Below are 17,672 nucleotides of genomic sequence, written 5' to 3'. Positions count from 1 at the left end.
ATTGTGCTACAAAAATATATGCTGTTCTGTTATTAATGGGATTTATTTCTCTGAGTTAAATTATGATAGGTTGTATTGATAGTGATTTAAAATTTAAATTCACATCTATTAATAAAATATCAAAATACATTTTGTTGTTGCTAAGATAAAGTAGGTAGAAACTTTTTCGACGTGTCCTATTTTTCAAAAACATTGAGAAGAACTTTTCTGTAACTTATTATTGTCCACTACCACCATAGCTGTATTGAATATTTAATACTTTATGTATCAAAGCCTTGTTTTATCACAGTAGAACTTTTTTTGCTTTACACATGTGTACCATAACATATAACCATAATTAATTATACCAACTTTTAAACATCATCTATTTTTTAGATTGTAAATTTAAATTATATTTAAATTTAAAAAATTAAAAATAAACTTTTTCTGTTTTCTTTCATAGCTCAGTTTTCAAAGGATCAGCAGTATGTGTGTATCATCTATCTGATATACAGACTGTGTTTAATGGACCTTTTGCTCACAAAGAAGGGCCCAATCATCAACTGATTTCCTATCAGGGTAGAATTCCATATCCTCGCCCTGGAACTGTAAGTATGCAGGAAAGTTTCTTTATTATCATTCTTTAAAAAAATCATTTAACAAGAAATGAACATTATATTGACATTTGTTCAATACAAGCATAGACCAACTGGTGCTCTCATTATAATTTTTCAGCTCATGGGTTCCCAGATTTAGGATTTTACTGATATGTCACATATATTATAAAATGCTCTCTGTATTTCTTCTAAGTGCTATTGGTAACAAAAATCTCATTTAGATTCCAAAACAACTATGTAAGTTAGACGAGGCAGAGATATTTTCCTAATTTTATTGGCACAGAAACCATAGCTTTGAAAGTGTTAACTTCTCCATGGCAGCCTTCGAATTCAAATGCTGGTTACTTTAAACAACATTTCTCTATATTGAGGAATCTTATCTATTTTAATGAAGGAATAACCATGTGAGAATTAATTTTGAGATAACTTCATATGGAGATATTTCAATTTCTAGGAATATATTTAGTTAAAATTATGTTATTTGTTTCTCAAAGAAAGAAAATCTGGTATGTGTGAGTATAATTTCAACAAAAGGGATGTTATTCAAATAAAATATTTATAAACTATGAGGTAATATAAAAATTAGAACTGTTTAACAATATGCAGTTTTCTAATTAGAAATCACCTAAAGTAGAACTATTTTTAAAGCATGTAGATATATGCATATCATTCAATATCAGTAGTATTAAAGGAGGCATTGTAAACTAACTTTCTCAGATGAAGATATAGACGGTACACTGGCATATTGGAATTGGAATTTTTCTAGTACACTAATGATAACAGTCCTACTATCTGTTTGGCCTATAATAATGGTGCCTTCTAGAATATTGATTAGTTTCTGTCTCTATGAAATGTCAGACAGTATAAAGATTTAGAGTGGATGTTAAATAATTGACAATAAAGAGAAATAAAATCTTATATCTCTGAATTTCATAGACTAGGGTTATAATTATAAAATGGGTGAACATAAATGAAAAATAATTTTATGAAAAAATCAAAAGATAGCTATTAACATTTAAGTAAACAAAGTGTTCTTTTTTCTTTTTACTTATACCACATAAGTTTTTACTTACTGTTGACTCTTTTTATTTGTAAGTTATTAGAATTTATTTGTACTGTATTGTTTATTTCTTTATTTTCTCATCATCTTAAATTACATTGCTGTCAATTTTTAAAAATAGGAAAAAATAGTTTACTAAGCCTTAAAAAAACTATTTAAAATTAAAAGGCCTTGGGTTTGTTTTCCTGGCTAGGAAGCTCAAAAATTAAATATTCATATGTACTTTATATAGAACATTTGATCTTTAATTAGCCTTGCAAAATTATGAGAATTGCTACTTATTCAGGAGAACATTAAATTTTAAAAAGTCATAATTAATCATGATTGACAAAGTCCTGACATAGATTTTATAATATCCTTTTGAATTATCTCTCTTTGCTGTTCACAGCTCAAAAGAAGATACGCAGATCATTTACTTATTTTGTATAACACAAGGAAAAAAATTGGCAGAGATAGCTATCATAGGATACCTCAGATTGGAGAGCACTGGATAAAAAGCAGGGATTACATAAGAGAAAAGGAAGCAGAAGGGGAGGTTGAGCAATTTTCAAATTCCATATGAACATCAGAGGCTCTCATTATTTTATTCACTGTATTTCATGCATTTCCAAATGACTCACTGATGACATATTCAAGGATAAATCGTAGTTTTTGGAATGAGTTGGTATTTGATGTTGACCTAGTCATAGCTTCATTGTAATGGAAAATTAAGAGGTAGTTATAATCGCATATGCTTTTATTGATGATTCTTTTGAACAACATATGTGTGGGATTAATACAGGAGCAATTGATTTGTAAACTCAACAAAATTTCATTCCCACCACCCCTAAAAAGAGAAACCCCTCAGGTAAAGAAATTAAGCAGATAAAAGAGCACCATGCTGGTTGAATCAGAGCCTCCTGCAGTGTGTGCTGAAGGCAGCTTCTACCCAGTTCAATTACAGATATCATGGTGTTACCTTGAAATCATCCATGGAGAGAATATTTACACCATGGAAATTGGCAAATGCTACAAATCAGGGATTATTTTTTTCCTGAGATAAGTGACCTTTGGCCCCGCCCCTCATCAGGCTCTTCACCCACAAGGCAACTTAAAAAGGGTACCTTAACAAGTTTGTTGGACTCTAAGAATCACAGTAAGAAAACCACTCCTGTCAAGTAGCAAGTATTCTACATAAAATGTAGGAATATATAAACCCTTTTTAGTAAAACAAAACAAATCGATGCTAAATTAGAAAATTCTGTTAACAGTCGCACTTTTTACTATTTTTTAGCTCTCAAGAATAAGCATTTTTTCTTGTTCTGAAGCACTGCAGAGTAAGCCAGGGATTAGTGACACACATCTGGAGCAAACTCCCTGAAAAAAGGGAGTAGTCAGTACTTGAGGCATGTTTCTATAATGTGGTTTCTTACATCTGGTGCTGAGACCAGAGCAGCATCTTTAAATCAAAAAATTGTCAGATGAGTGATCCTTAGGGATTAAAAGAGGCAGGGTGGAGGAGTGACCTCTGGAGCTCCTCCTGGAAAAGCATACTTCCCTGAAGATCTAGTCCTCCACCCTTTAAGGAACAAAACACCATGAAGTCAGCTCTCTGACCCAGCGTAGCCAGTGTTTGTCTCTTCCGTGGACTTGCAGGGTTTAATATCCCACTCATGTAGCCAGAAGATCTGCAGCCAAATGACCCCAAGCATTCTCTTTTTTCCAGGGTTAAGAACGTTGCTTCCGAAGTCCTCTCAATGAATGACCAACTGTGATTGTTGTATTTAATTTCCCTATACAGTAGTATGGTTGCCAGTTCAACCCCATAAATATATGACGGTTCTTAAAGAAATGACACTGGTAGAAGTCTTATACCCTCATTCTTATGTTCCCTGTAAGTGCTTCTTTTAAGGCAGGGTTGATAGCTCTGTTAGCAAACAGCCCAGCCAGCAAGGCTGTGTCAGTAGGAAGAAGCCTGCCAATTGTGTCATAATATTTTTCCATAAGTAATTCAAGTTTGTGGAAGAAACAAGACACCTTTGGTATGTTGCAAAGGGCAGCCAAAGACTGCAGACTCTGTGTGGCTGAGCTAACATGTTACATTATTCTGTTGCAACAGATATAAAGTTTCTGCAGGAGACTGTGTTTGTATATACTGTATATCCTGTTAAAGCAGAACCTAATAAAAATGTTCAATTTTAACATCTATTTATAAGCGTAATGGAGCCATCTGCTTCAATCATCATGCTTTGAACAGGTCTGGTACCAGCAAAGGAATGGAGAAAAGTCATGATTCACACAGTCGGTGGTGGCAAGGAAAAGAGAAGTTTATTGCTGGCACTTTTGTTGATTACGTACATTTTCTGGTTGTGCCTACGTTACTTCTGTTTCTCTCAGTTGTTTGAAAACATTCAGTTAGGAAAGCTTACAAGAAAATTGAATGTACGAGGCACATAGACATAAAAAGTTAATTACATGTTGTCTCACGTCATTATACAAAACATATGCGTAAAATAAATGATTGCAGTCTAGAGGAGAGAGATATTGTAGTAGAACAGCCTTATGTGAGAAGGTAGAAAAAAATTTGAGATTGAGCTGGCCCCGAATGGTGATTGGATGTGGACAAACTGGATAAGTAAGGAATGAAGGATATTTTAGACAAAGGTTACAGATAGAAATTACTGCACTACAAGGCACAGATAGAAATTAATAAGTGAGTCTTGGAAGCCTTTCATGGGCTAGTAGGATGGAAGTAGAGCCTTTTTGTTAGTAGTGGAGGGCAAATGTAAGTAACATGAGGGCCAGCTGGTACGTAAGTACAGGTCTTCAGCTGTGTAATTCTTTGGGCTTCAAACATAGGGCCTCAGTTACCAAGTGCTTAAACATAAAATCAGTTTCTTTCAATATACAAGTTTCATAGACTAATGATAGAAACTAGCTCAGATTCTGGTTGCCATTACTTCCCTTTATTTATCCATATGCCACTCGTCTTTCAAGTGTTAAGTCAAGATCCCTTCGACCATGCCAGTCTCTCTGTCTCTAACTAGTTTTGCATTTATTTCCTGCTGTCTGTCTGTAGCCTCACATCTACTTCTTTCTTCACTTTAGGCTCTATGATCCAGCAATGTCCCAGGAACTACAGTTCCCTACACCAAACTTTGTTTTCTCATCTCTAGATATCTTGACTGACCCTGGAAGTCTTAAGTTCTCCACTATTCTGAATTTATATTAAGAAAATACTGGTTCTTGAGTATATACAGTAATCCATTTAAGCAATAGAACTAAGCTCTGTTATTTATTTTATATTTATCTCAAATTATTACTATTTGTCTTAATTTTGTTATTTTGTTGCTCTGAACATGTCCCTCTTCTTACTAGAATATGGTGTCGAGAAGACAACAGTAGCTTCTTATTCTTATGTCTCCTACTGGACACATCAAAGTGCTTCTTGAATAAAATATGTCCAAAGAATGGGACACATACTAATATATGAATATGTTAATGCTAAAAACTATTTAAGTGGATGTGAAGATTATGAGAACATTTAAGAGCTTCAGAAGGCAGCAGGTGTTTATAAATACCTGAATATAGGAAAGAAGTTAGGGAAGGGCAATTGCTATTAATTCCTCAACATGACACTCTTATTTTTCCTAGCATTCACCCAACACCTTAGTAATCGAAACACTTAAAATGTCTTTACTCAAAAAAGGAGTGCTTATCACTGCTTGATAAAGAAAAAGCTAGACTAACTGAAGAAAAGCAAACACTTAAAGGAGAAGTTTAATCAAAATTATTTAATGACTATTTACATAGTAAAATTAACCTTCAAAGAATGAAACACCAGCTTAATTAATGGACAAAGGCTTTATTTTATGATAGTACATAGATGTTGTATTATCTTGAGGTTTCAATACGCATGATTGATTATATTACAAGGTGAGGGAAAAGCTAATCACATGTTATTTATACTTGGCAGTGTTAGACTGAGCAAACTCACTAGTACAGATAGAATCTGCAAATGGTAATCAATTTTTGTTCCTGTCACCATTATTGTCACTCATTCTATGTCTTATCTGCAAAGTTTATGCCATAAATCAATGGAAAAATTAATTATTATAAAAAATAATTCTTTGGTAAATTTGAAATTAAACTCATACTAGCAAACACTTGTGTCTAAGTGAGAAGTTCATTGTGAATTTAAAACAAAAGTCCCAAATGGGAAATATTTGAATGAATGTAAATAATTGATTTGATTCGAGTTACCTATTTAATAACTACAGTGTTAAGCAATGCTAACATAATTTTTATCTTAATTTCAGTTACCTTTAAGTAAAAGCCAGAAACTAGCCACTTATAATTTAATAAGCTTATCACACACCAAACTTTACTAACTGAAAATTATATAAATTGCCTAGTAACATATGCTAACTTTGGATTTTTCCAGAACTTAGATGCTTGCAAATACTTAAGGAGATATATCACCTTAGCAAACCATAATTAGTGGTGTTTTATGAAGGTCTGGAACTATTTAAATTGCCCATGCATTGTTCTTTCCATGTTTTCATCCAGTGAGCAACGTATTTCCCTTTTTCCACTTTGTGTGAAGAATGAGGGTAGAAAATACCCATAATTCTATACTTTGGAGAAGTGTAGAACACATCCTCTTAGAACAACCTCAAATTAAATTCTTTGTCCTCATTTTGGTCTTCATTGTGGGCAATTTATAAACATGTGTCTTTAAATATGATGCCTTTTATTAAAAGAAAAACATGTGAACCCCAGATGAAAGTCTAGTTAATGGAATAAAGAATGAAAGGCTTAGTTTTATTACTTTTCTCATTTTCTCTCCTCTGTTAAGTCATTTAATTGCTCCTTGTACCTTTCCACAAAAAGAGAACTATATTTACCAGTCCTGTAAAAAGTTCTAGCAATGTTAACTGGTCAAAGTTAAGCTAAAAACTGCACTCCTGATGATGCAGTCTGAATGAGTGAGACCACATTAGTCATCTGCTGACACATATCTGTACACGTGGACCTGCCTGGCAGCACTTGCCCAGAGGCACTAATACTGTTGGGTAGCTGTTGCAAGGATTTCACCCAGAGGCTGTCATATTTTGGTCCCCAAAGATGTTTTTCTTTTTTTACTGAGTGAACAGTAAAAATTTGGCAGATTTCAGATAAAATTCCACATTTCTATCTTCTCTTGAAATCTGGCAGCGCTGGGAGCAATCCGCTGGAAATACGTGTCCATTGCCATCTTTGGGTAAGGCACAGTTTTCCAGTTTGTCAGAGTCCTCATTCCAGCCTGCTGTTTACCACTGAGGCTGTGCCCACTGCTCTTGATCGGACAGCTTGCTGTGTCACTTGCCTTTTCCCTCGTACCTCTCTAAAGAAAACTAGAACGAAAGTGCTGTGTGTTTGAAGAAAAATATAGCATAGTGTTTGTTTCTGGAAGTAGAGATACTGAGAGGTATTTAATAGGGTTAGGCAAATGATGTTTATATGTTTTAAAATGTTGTACCCGACAGTTTTGATCATGTAACAACATTCAGATCCTAGCAGTGAGTGAGTGAGAGCTCGTAGCTTCAGCCGTGCACAGCCCACCCTTACGCTGGGACTCAGGTGCCCTATAAATGGAAGCTTGTCCTCAGAAGCCCTGTCAGGTTCCCTTTCCAGAGCTGCTAAAGCTGTCCAGCAGCCCTTTCTTCAGATCTCATTATTGCTTTTTTTTTTCCCCTTGGAACTTAATGCTCTGAATCTTTCCCCTCATGGCCAGAATTGACGCCCTTATTTCATACAGCCCCTGCACCCAAATTGCAAGTCGAATGTAATAAATGATATAATGCAGGGGTTCCCAACTTTTTTGATACCAGGCACCGGTTTCCTGGAAGGTAGTTTTTCCATGGGCGGTGGGGATGGGGGTTGAGGGGGTTGGGGAGGGTGGGAGGGGTACTGTTGGCTCCACCTTGGATCATCAGGCGTTGGATTCTCATCGGGAACGCACAGCCTGGATCCCTGGATAGCCAGGGTCTGATGCAGTGGCTGATCTGACCCGGGTCGGGGCTCCGGCGGTGACAGGAGCAATGGGGAGCAGCTTTGCCTGCAGGTGGGGCTTCGCTCCCTTGCCCACCCCTCGCCTCCTGCTGTGCTGGCGGGGTGAACCGCAGATACAATGCGTTCATTCAACAACTCTTTGTCAAATATCTACTTCTACCAGCTTTGCTATAGGTCTGATGGCAAAGCAATGAACAAAATAGACTCAGTAAACACACAAATTACATTCTAGAGGAGGAAGAGATAATAAAGATACAAGCAACTGATATTATTATACTGTTACCTATATAAGGGCTGTGAAGAAAAATAGGCTAAGGAGATAGAAAGTAGAGAGGGACGGGGCAGGGGGCTCTTTTTATATATGACTTTAAGGAAGAAACTTTTGGACTGAGAATCGAGTGAAGTCACAGAGAAGCCACATGGGGTGGTCTGGAAATGACAATGCCAGATGGGGAACAGAGAGTGGCAAGACCCTGGAGCGGAGCAGCGAGAACTACAGGAGAGTGGTAGCCTCAGGCCAGATCATGCAGGGGCTTTCAGGCCATTCTAACCTGTTGGGATTTTGCTCTAAATGTAATGGACATCACTGGAGTCTTTTATAGAGGTGGAATATCATATCTAATTTACCACATCTGATCTAAGCTCTAACTTCTGAGGTCCCTCTTTTGGGAGTGCTGACCAGATGGAATAAAACTCTTGTCTGTTAGAGCTGTGATTGAATTTGATGATGATAATGTAATTTATTTTGACAAGTAGCAGCATGAGATTGGGTCCACAAGTTTTTTTTCTTAGTGGTTTAGTGCCTGGCACAAAATAAAAAATAGAAAATTGATGAAGGAGACGGGTGAAAAGTTATGTCATATATAAAATGGCATCAGCTCCTCTCTGAAAACAAATAAGGTAAGAGAAGTGGGCTTAGTCTCATTGAAATTATCAAATTATAAAACAAAACAGTGGGTAGCAAATAAAACAACTGGTACTTCTTAGTGTTTTGAAAAGTAGAGACCTTTTGATTGTTACCAAAACAAAGTAACCATTTTATTAATTTGGCTCTTCTTAAAATATTTTTTAGTGTCCAGGAGGAGCATTTACACCCAATATGCGAACCACCAAGGAGTTTCCAGATGATGTTGTCACTTTTATTCGGAACCATCCTCTCATGTACAATTCCATCTACCCAATCCATAGAAGGCCTTTGATTGTTCGTATCGGCACTGACTACAAGTATACAAAGATAGTTGTGGATCGAGTGAACGCTGCTGATGGTAGATACCACGTCCTGTTTCTTGGAACAGGTAAGTATTTAAGTTCAAGCTATACTTCAATGTGTAGTAAAAGAGGAGAGACTCCAATATTTATTTCTGTCTGGATCTTAGCAAAGTATTTATCTCTCTATGCCTCAGTTTCTATATTTGTAAAATGGAGTTAATAAATTAAATTACTTTGTAGCTTTATAGAGTTCTGAGGAACACATGAATATGTATATATGTGTGTATATATGTGTGTGTGTGTGTGTATATATAGCATCTATTATAATGAAACATAAGAATAATGAGCTAAATTAAGGGATGGGAATAATTTTAACTGTGGGTAAGTATTCCTGTCAACTGAAGCAAACCCTTGTGACTTCTTAATTAAATACATGGAGCCATTTTTGAAGGATAATGATGATAAATAGCATGTTCTATATAACATTTGGAAGTGAATTTAACTCACATACAGGTAGGTTTTTTGAAACTATTGATGCTGCTGTGTTAACACATCCACAAATTCTAATTTGTCAATTTGCTTTAATAGAAGTTAAATGAAAATACTCTTGTTTGTAGACCTATATATTCGAAATGATAAGCCATGTATGTTCTACAGCAGTGCTTCTCAAAGTGTGGTCCCTGGACTAGCAAAATCAGTATCACTGAGAACTTGTTAAAAATATAGATTCCCAGGCACTACCCCCAAAATTCTAAGGATGAGACCCAGTCATCTGTGTTTAACAATCCCTCCAGGTAATTCTGACACACACTACAGTTTGAGAATCACTGCTCATGAGAAAGAAAACCTGGCTTGCCAGTCAGTCTGAAATTAAAAATATTTTCCAAACATCCCTAACTACATTGTAGGCAATGATGAAATCTCTTCTCTTACAATAACACTCTTTACAATCATGTCTTATTGTAATTTTAGGACTCTTCCATGAAATTAGGTAGTTTCTCTACTAGATTAGGAAATAGATATAAAAAAATCTGTAAAATCATTATAAAATATGGCAGTGTTTGAATATGTATTCTTTGTTAAGGAATGCATTGCACTCAGAAGTCAATCAATTTAACATGTGGATATTTTTTCTTAGCTAAATAGAATTTCCACAGCATGCTTTTCTTATAATGTTCTTTCTGATTTTATCTTTTATATTCTTAAACTTCAAACCTCAGACCTGAAAGTTTCATTCTCATATAATTTCAGTTTGTACTGGTCTGAGATTGAGAATCTTCTAAAACATACCATAGTTTGGCACCCTCTCCTTTCCCATGCTTGGACATGGCAAAGTTTTCACTGGTCCTCTCTTTGTTTGCCCAACGTTGGAGGAATAATCCTCCCTTCCCAAACTAACCATTCCCCATTCTACTCTCAATGTATATCTTATCCTGCCATCTCTAGGACCTTTGTTATCAGTTACATTCTTATTCATTTTACTCTTCCTTTTAATCCTCTACTGAATACTTACCTTACAAAGCTTATGCTGGGATACAAAACTACGCATATATCTTCACCCACAGCCAACTTTGCTGTGTTATTGATTTCGCAAGGTCTTGCATGTTCACATGACAAGAAAAACAGTCTTTTAATCACTGAAATACCTCTGTCTCCTCTTTGCATCATTTGGCATTGTAGAATCACTCTGGCCTATTGCTTCAGCCATGTGTGACATAATTCCCCTCTTTCCTTGGCTGTTCCCTCTTCATTAGCTGGCTTCCTCCTGCCCACGAGTGTGGGTATTCCCCAAGGTTCTGCTCATGGTTCATGTTCTCTCTCTCTCTCTCTCTCTCTCTCTCTCTCTCCCTAGAGAGATGTATATATATATGTGTGTGTGTGTGTGTGTATTCATTCCTTGGCCATCTTATTTATTCAGTTGGCTTCAATTATCTATCCTTTGAAAACAAATCACAAATGTGTACCATTAGTCCTTGCCATTTTTATGCTTGTATCTGCATTTACAACTTACTGTTGGATAACAGACATTGTATAACCCATTAACATTCCAAACATCATACTTCAAACTCAGTTTATCCTTTTCAAAAACTTTCTAACCATCACTTAATTTTATCTCCCATATTTGTATTCATTACTGTACATTCCTCTCAATGTTCTACCTCTCCTTGATATATAATTTCTCTCTAGGAATAGCATAGTACCTGGCAAGCTCAAGAAATATTTATCAAGATAAATTGAAAATCATAACTCTGTCTACTGTTACTTATATAATGAAACAAATTAATAAATAACTCCAGAAGCTAATCTTCATTTACATATAAGCTGTGTTCTCTATACAGCCTCTATGTAAATGACTACAAGAGTTGCTTTTATCCTCAGCTCCCATCATCCAATGTGAAGTTTACATTTGGAAAAAAAAAATTTTTTTCTGAAGCTAAGTTGTAATTTGGAGTCACACCTCTCCCTAATGTCTCATATTACTCAGAAAAGATGGCATTTTTGTTGTTGTTGTTTTTGCTTTTTGCTTTTGAAGCCTGTCTTAAATATGGACTTTGATGCCACAATCAGGTTTTTTTTCTCATGAAAATCTACATATTTTATGTAGATTTCATGGATGGAATTTTTAAGCCTTTTAAAATTGTTCAGCAGTGTATATTCAGATAGAAAACAGTAAGAAATATGCTTTTGCACAAATTCTTTGGCTTTTCTTACCACATAAGTTTCTGGCACCTTTACATAAACTTTTTTTGTTGGTATTTAAACACTTGTGTCATTTTCAAAAACAATATTTAGGCATATGCTTTTAATTGTAGTGGGAAGCTGCACTAATGATTGCTTGCAAAGCCACATGAGTCTCTTGAGGGTTCTGTCCTAATAGGAAAGTGTGTGCTGTGACAATGCCTCTGCCAACAGCATCCTTCTGAAGAGATGGCAGCTCACTTAACCATTGAAACTTATCCTCATTGGCATATCAGACTACACTATAATTTAAAAACAATGATTTCAATTTACCTGAAACTCTGACAACCAACATATTGATATACAATATTTCCTACCCAAGTAGTTCTTGTAATAGATAGCTGGTGAAATTTCTTTCAAAGAGAGGTCTCTTATTTGTAACTAAAAGTGAACAAAAGTGAACAGAGGTCTTTGTCTCAGGATTTCTTAGCTTTGTGTACCTAAATGTCTTGGAAAGGATATAACATTTTGGGGGTGTTGCCCAATCCCCCAGTGCCAGAGAACCCTTTAGCTATTACAAACAAATAATTATGCTCCAGTTATTTCCACAAGGAGGACACTTCTGTCATGGCTTCCCTTCTTCTTCTGTACCTCATGGAAAATTTAGGGAACTCAATGGAAACATTGATTGTCAAAGAAGATACCAGAGTGAAAACTTATGTGGCAGTTCATTGGAATGCAAGTAAGAGATCATGTAATTATATTCACTTTGGATATTATGAATGATTTTGTAGCTCACAGAATCTCCATGGTAGTTGTGTGTGTGGGCTTCATGCCTGGTAACTCTTACAGTTAGCCCATTACCATTGTGGTGTACAACTCTGGCTGAATTTGAGACAGTGATAATCTGGCCTTCTACTCACATTGGACTGCCTCAGATTATTTTTTGTGTGCTACCTAATGACAAACAAAATAAATAAATTAATAAAAACATGAAAAAAAATAAAATAAAATAAGTAAAAAAAAGGAAGGAAGGGAAGGATGGAAGGAGGGAGGAAGGCAGATAGGCAAATAAAAGTGAGTTTTGTCCTCTGACAAAGTTTGCATTGTATAAGGGTCGACAAACTACAACCAAATCTAGCCCATTCTATTTTCTGTGTGGTACATAAGCTAAGAATGTTGTTTTACATTTTTAAATGATTTGAAAAAAGATATTTCATAAACAGTGAAAATTATAAGAATTTTAGATTTCAATATCCATAAATAAAGTGTTACTAGAGTATTGCCATACCCATTCATTTACATTATGTCTGTCACTGCTTTTGTACTATAACAGCAGAGTTCAGTAATTGCCACAGAGACTTTTAAGCCAGCAAATCCTGAAATATATATTTTTTGGCCTTTTGCAGAAAAAGTTTGCTGACTTCTGTTTTGATTGACAATTGCAAAATTTTAGAACAATTAAGACTTCTTAAACCATTTTCTAATATGTAAATATAATGCAGGAATTCATAATGTTGCCCTAAATCAATATTTCTTCCATCTTGAGTAAAAAAAAAAAAAAAAAACTTGCCATTTTATTAAAACCTATTAAAGCTGGAAACTAAGCTTATTTATTTTCCCATTCATTCCTGCTACTACTTCCCTGTAAAAAAAATCACAGGTTGAAAAAAAATTATTTTAAAATCAGTGCTTTGTTTTATTCTGTAGTATTAGGGCTGTGGGCATTTTTATGTTCCTTACTCCACTTTTTTTTTTTTTAATCTTTAGGAAGGGCTATAAAACAGCAGGCAGGGGCTCTCGTAGGATTAACATTTCTATTTTAACTTTGCCACCTACTGCTTACATCTAGGCCATTTGTTCAAAGCAGACTGTGTTACACAGTGAAGAGATTTCTTTGCCTGTTTTCCTTTTGCTTCTGGTGTTATGAAAATATTTAAGGGTCTGGGTCAGGTTCAGATATATTCTGTCAAATTTATATTTTTAGCACTATAAATGAATCAGAATGACATGTGGTTTTTGAGGAAAGAGTGAGAGTATTCTTATAAATGAGTGTTAGAGAGTTAGGATGATTTAATGCTATTATTATTTTTTTTAATGTAGGGTCAATATATATGGTGGTCTGCCAAAATTCTTATATAGTATATACTGTTTCATGCTTCTTATTAGCTTCCGTTTAACTGGGTGAGTACTAAGTTGGAATGTTGGCTCCACTAAGTCCTTTGAAAGTGTGGAGTTTTGAAGTGTGTGCCACATATGTGACTAAAGCCTTAAAATGCTTGCCTTGCAGCGTTAGAATATAACTGCCCTCATAGCAACTAACCAGTTCTGGCAGTTGCATCTCTTGGAATGGTACACTTAATGAACAGCAGAGCCAGGAATTTTGATTTTTAAAGAACTCCCTAAAATACTCCATGTAAAATTTGATAGCTGGAGTAGTGCATTTGAGTTCAGAAAAGACGACTGTCAGTTGGAAGCTGTGCATGAATGTCACTCTAACGATGATGTCTAGACTTCCCCTTTGCTTTGGAGTAAGGAACAAATCCCTTAGTAAGTCACTGATTTTTAATAGCATTGTGGGTCACTGCTTTCCAAAACAGAATATGGAAACTTCTGAGAGTTTACAATGGATTCTATAGGGATTTTCACAGCAGGAAATACTAATGGAACAGAGTGGAATGATGGCTGAATTAATGGGAGAAAGATGATAAGTCACGATGTCATGACTACTTGATCATGTAGAACAGTAGCAAAGAAGGGCATGTGAAGAGACAGGGAAAAAAAAAAAAAGGAACATAGCCCATAGAGTGATTGCTAGTTTAGACACAAATGTTCACATTTAAATTTTACCTCAAAAAGATAATTTATTAAAACTAAAAATATGGCTAATTGCTGAAAGAAAATTATTTCAAATAGCAGAATTTGTTTCCAATAAGGTATTCTTCAGAGATCTGTTATATTAAGGACAGTGTGACATGTTATGTAATGATTGTATAATATAAAGTTTATATACACACATAAATATATAAAAATATATATACATAATAAATGAATAGTTTAGCAATAAATATATATATAATTGTTGCTAGTCTGTTTGAATATCCCATTTATTTATTTAATATTCTACTTATGCAAATATAATTTTTTCAAGATTCCTGGAAAAATTGTATTAATATTCTAATGTTGATAATTAAATTTATCTACAGTGCTTAGCTTTTGCCAGCTATGCTATATGAATTGTCTCATCCAACACTTATAAATATCCTATGAGGAATTGGAAGTATGTAGGTTCCATGGATGACACGAATATTAGTTTGATTTACTCATTGCTATATCCTTACTACCTAGACTAGTGCATCACTCAAACCCCCTCAATAGATGCTATTTGAATGAATGAATGAGTTGCACTTATTATCCACCATTGTATTGTTTGGGCAGAATCTCAGATAAGTCAAGATCACATAGCTGGTAGTTAGTACATGATACAACTAGAATATAAACCCATGCTGTCTAATTTCACATTCTGAGCATTTATCCTCTTTACATTTATACCTCATTTACCATAATTGCTTTATATTTTTTCTTTAATGAAATTTATTTCATTTATATTTTCTGATTTTACTATAAATTAAATGTTTCATCTACATATGTCAAGATGATATTGCTGATGTGTTGACATCCAACATTAGCCTTGGTATTGCTTGGTTTGAGTGATGTCACTCACTTTAACTCATCCACATGTTGTCACCAAGTCTTACATGTCAACAAATGCATCCTACAAGGTAACAGAGAAGACTTGGGTGAACTTCACCTTGAAACAGACTGTATTTTTGTGTGTGAATTAACTGTGTTAGAATTCAACCTGTGAAGTTGATACCTTTTTATGTCAGTTACATTGTACTTAAAAGTATTAAAGGTAAGACTTTGAGGAGAGAAGGGAGGATATAAAAATGGAGCAGAACTTTACCTTGATTTTTGATGTATCACTGAATTTTTACACATCTGGAATTTGTTTTTAAATGGGGCTTGCATTTATGCTCCAAATATCTTACACACTCACCAAAACACATATAAAACTCATTGGCCTACTTCTGTTTACTCAATTAAAGTAGATCCTGCGTAGTTGATTGATACATTTGGAGGGTTTTAGAACATCATGCAAGGACATGGTGCCTCCGGGCAGGAGGAGCGATGGTGATAATTTGCTCTGTACCACTGGCTCATTTCCTATTTGATCACTGACATTTCCCTAGATAACTAGAAAACAACTACAGCCAAGCCTCATCCCTGGGTATCCCCTCTATTTAACTCTCTACTCCTATGAATGTAAGAAAATTGTCTAGCCTGAAGACATTAATTTGTGTAGTCTATTATCTGTGTGTAAGGAATAAATAGCCACACTGTGTTTTTGTTTCTTGATGTGCTGCCAAGTTTCCCCTGCCAGACTTGGCAGCCCTTGTCCCTAGGAGAAGAATTCAGACTATTTCTCAGCCAGGCCAGGTCTTCTCTATGTGTCTACCCATAGGAGGGCTATAGCTGCCAGTTGTGGTGGTTTTGTGGAAAACCAGCTTTTTTAAAAATTTTTGTTGAGCTTGGAAAAGTTCACATTGTAGAAAATGGAAGGAAATGTTTCATTATAGAACGAGAAATGTTGTGTAAATTGAAGCAAAAAGATTTGGAACTGGAGTTTCCGAGGAAGTCTGTGGTATTAAAATCATGTGTTATACTGTACTTAGTTGACTGCTTATTTTCCTCTTCCACTAATAAATGTGGTAGGCAGAATAATGGCCCCTAAATATCTTTATGTCCTAATTCCCGCAACTGTGGATACATTACCTTAATTGGCAAAAGGGACTTGCAGATATGTTTACTGTTACAGACCTTGAGATGGGGAGATTTTCTTAAACTGGGTGTGCCAAATCTGGTCACAGGACTTCTTACAAGCAGACACTTTCCTGGATATAGGTAGAGATGTGAAAGTGGAAAAAAATATAAGAGAAATGTGATTTGCTGGCCTTGGGAATGGAGGAATGGGATATATTCCAATGAATGCAGGTGGTCTTTAGAAGCTGGAGAATGCAAGGAAGTGGATTCTCCCTAAAGCACCCAGAAAGAAATGCAACCGTCCTGAAACCTTGATTTTAGTGCAGTGAAACCTGTGTTGGACTTCTACTATACAAACTTCTAAGATGATAAATTTGTGTTGTTTTAAGACCCTAAATTGGTAATAATTTGTTTAGGACAGCAATAGAAAATTAATTTAACTAGGTTCTGTTTTCTAGCTTAGTAGATGCATTCCTTAATGTTTAAAATAAAGATTAATTAATTCTGATGTTTTAAAACTCTAGAAATACGCTACTGATTTGATTCATGCAAAAATATATTGTGTTATATTCTATAGCCAACCAGTACAGAGTAATATAGTCATACATCATAAAGATGTAATTTACTCATTCATTAGGATTTATTGAGCTTATTGCATGCCAGAGCTTATGATATATAAAGAAAAGTGGCGGCATCACTTTCCTTTAATGATCTCTTGGCCCAATGGAGAGGAAATTGAATCCAATTCAGTAAATATTTATTTAGCATAGGAGTGGCTGCCATTTTAGATAGTTTTCTATTGCTGCATAACAAATTACCATAAAATTAGTGGCTTAAAACTACACACATTTATTATCTCATAGATTTCAAGGATGATGGTTTAGCAGCCCTCTCTGATCAGGGTCTCACAAGGTTATAATCAAAGTGTAGGCCAGCTACATTACTTTTTGAAGTTCAGGATCCTCTTCTAGACTCACATGGTTTTTGGGAAAATTAAGTTTCTTACTATTGCAGAAATAAGGCCCTTAATTCCTTGAGGTTGCCCACAGTTTTTTGTCACATGGATCTCTTCATTTTGTATTCAAAGCGTGGTTGGTTGCTTCTTCCAGGCTAGTAGAGTCTCTCCCTTCAATCTGGTTAAGACAGAATCTCATATACTGTAGCATAATCATGATATTGACATATCATCCCCTTTTCATTTTTCTATTGGTTAGAAGCAACTCACATGTTCCACCTGCACTCAAGGGGAGGAGTTATAGACTGGCATGACT

The 17,672-nt window shown here is 35.2% G+C and overlaps 1 protein-coding gene across 1 annotated transcript in view; it reads left to right on the top strand.

The window, feature by feature from the left end:
- The window catches only part of SEMA3C (semaphorin 3C), a 154,953-nt gene that overhangs the window by 102,883 nt on the left and 34,398 nt on the right, over positions 1 to 17,672 (top strand). The window contains exons 11-12 of the mRNA XM_045564098.1: positions 443 to 587; positions 8,762 to 8,984. Of these exons, the coding sequence (XP_045420054.1) occupies positions 443 to 587; positions 8,762 to 8,984 (368 nt within the window). The remainder of the gene's footprint in view (positions 1 to 442; positions 588 to 8,761; positions 8,985 to 17,672) is intronic.

This window comes from Lemur catta, chromosome 11 (genome assembly GCF_020740605.2).
Source record: "Lemur catta isolate mLemCat1 chromosome 11, mLemCat1.pri, whole genome shotgun sequence".
In the NCBI taxonomy this organism is placed as follows: Eukaryota; Metazoa; Chordata; class Mammalia; order Primates; family Lemuridae; genus Lemur; species Lemur catta.
The sequence above is the reverse complement of the archived record's forward strand: the minus strand, read 5'-3'. Positions and strand labels throughout refer to the sequence as shown.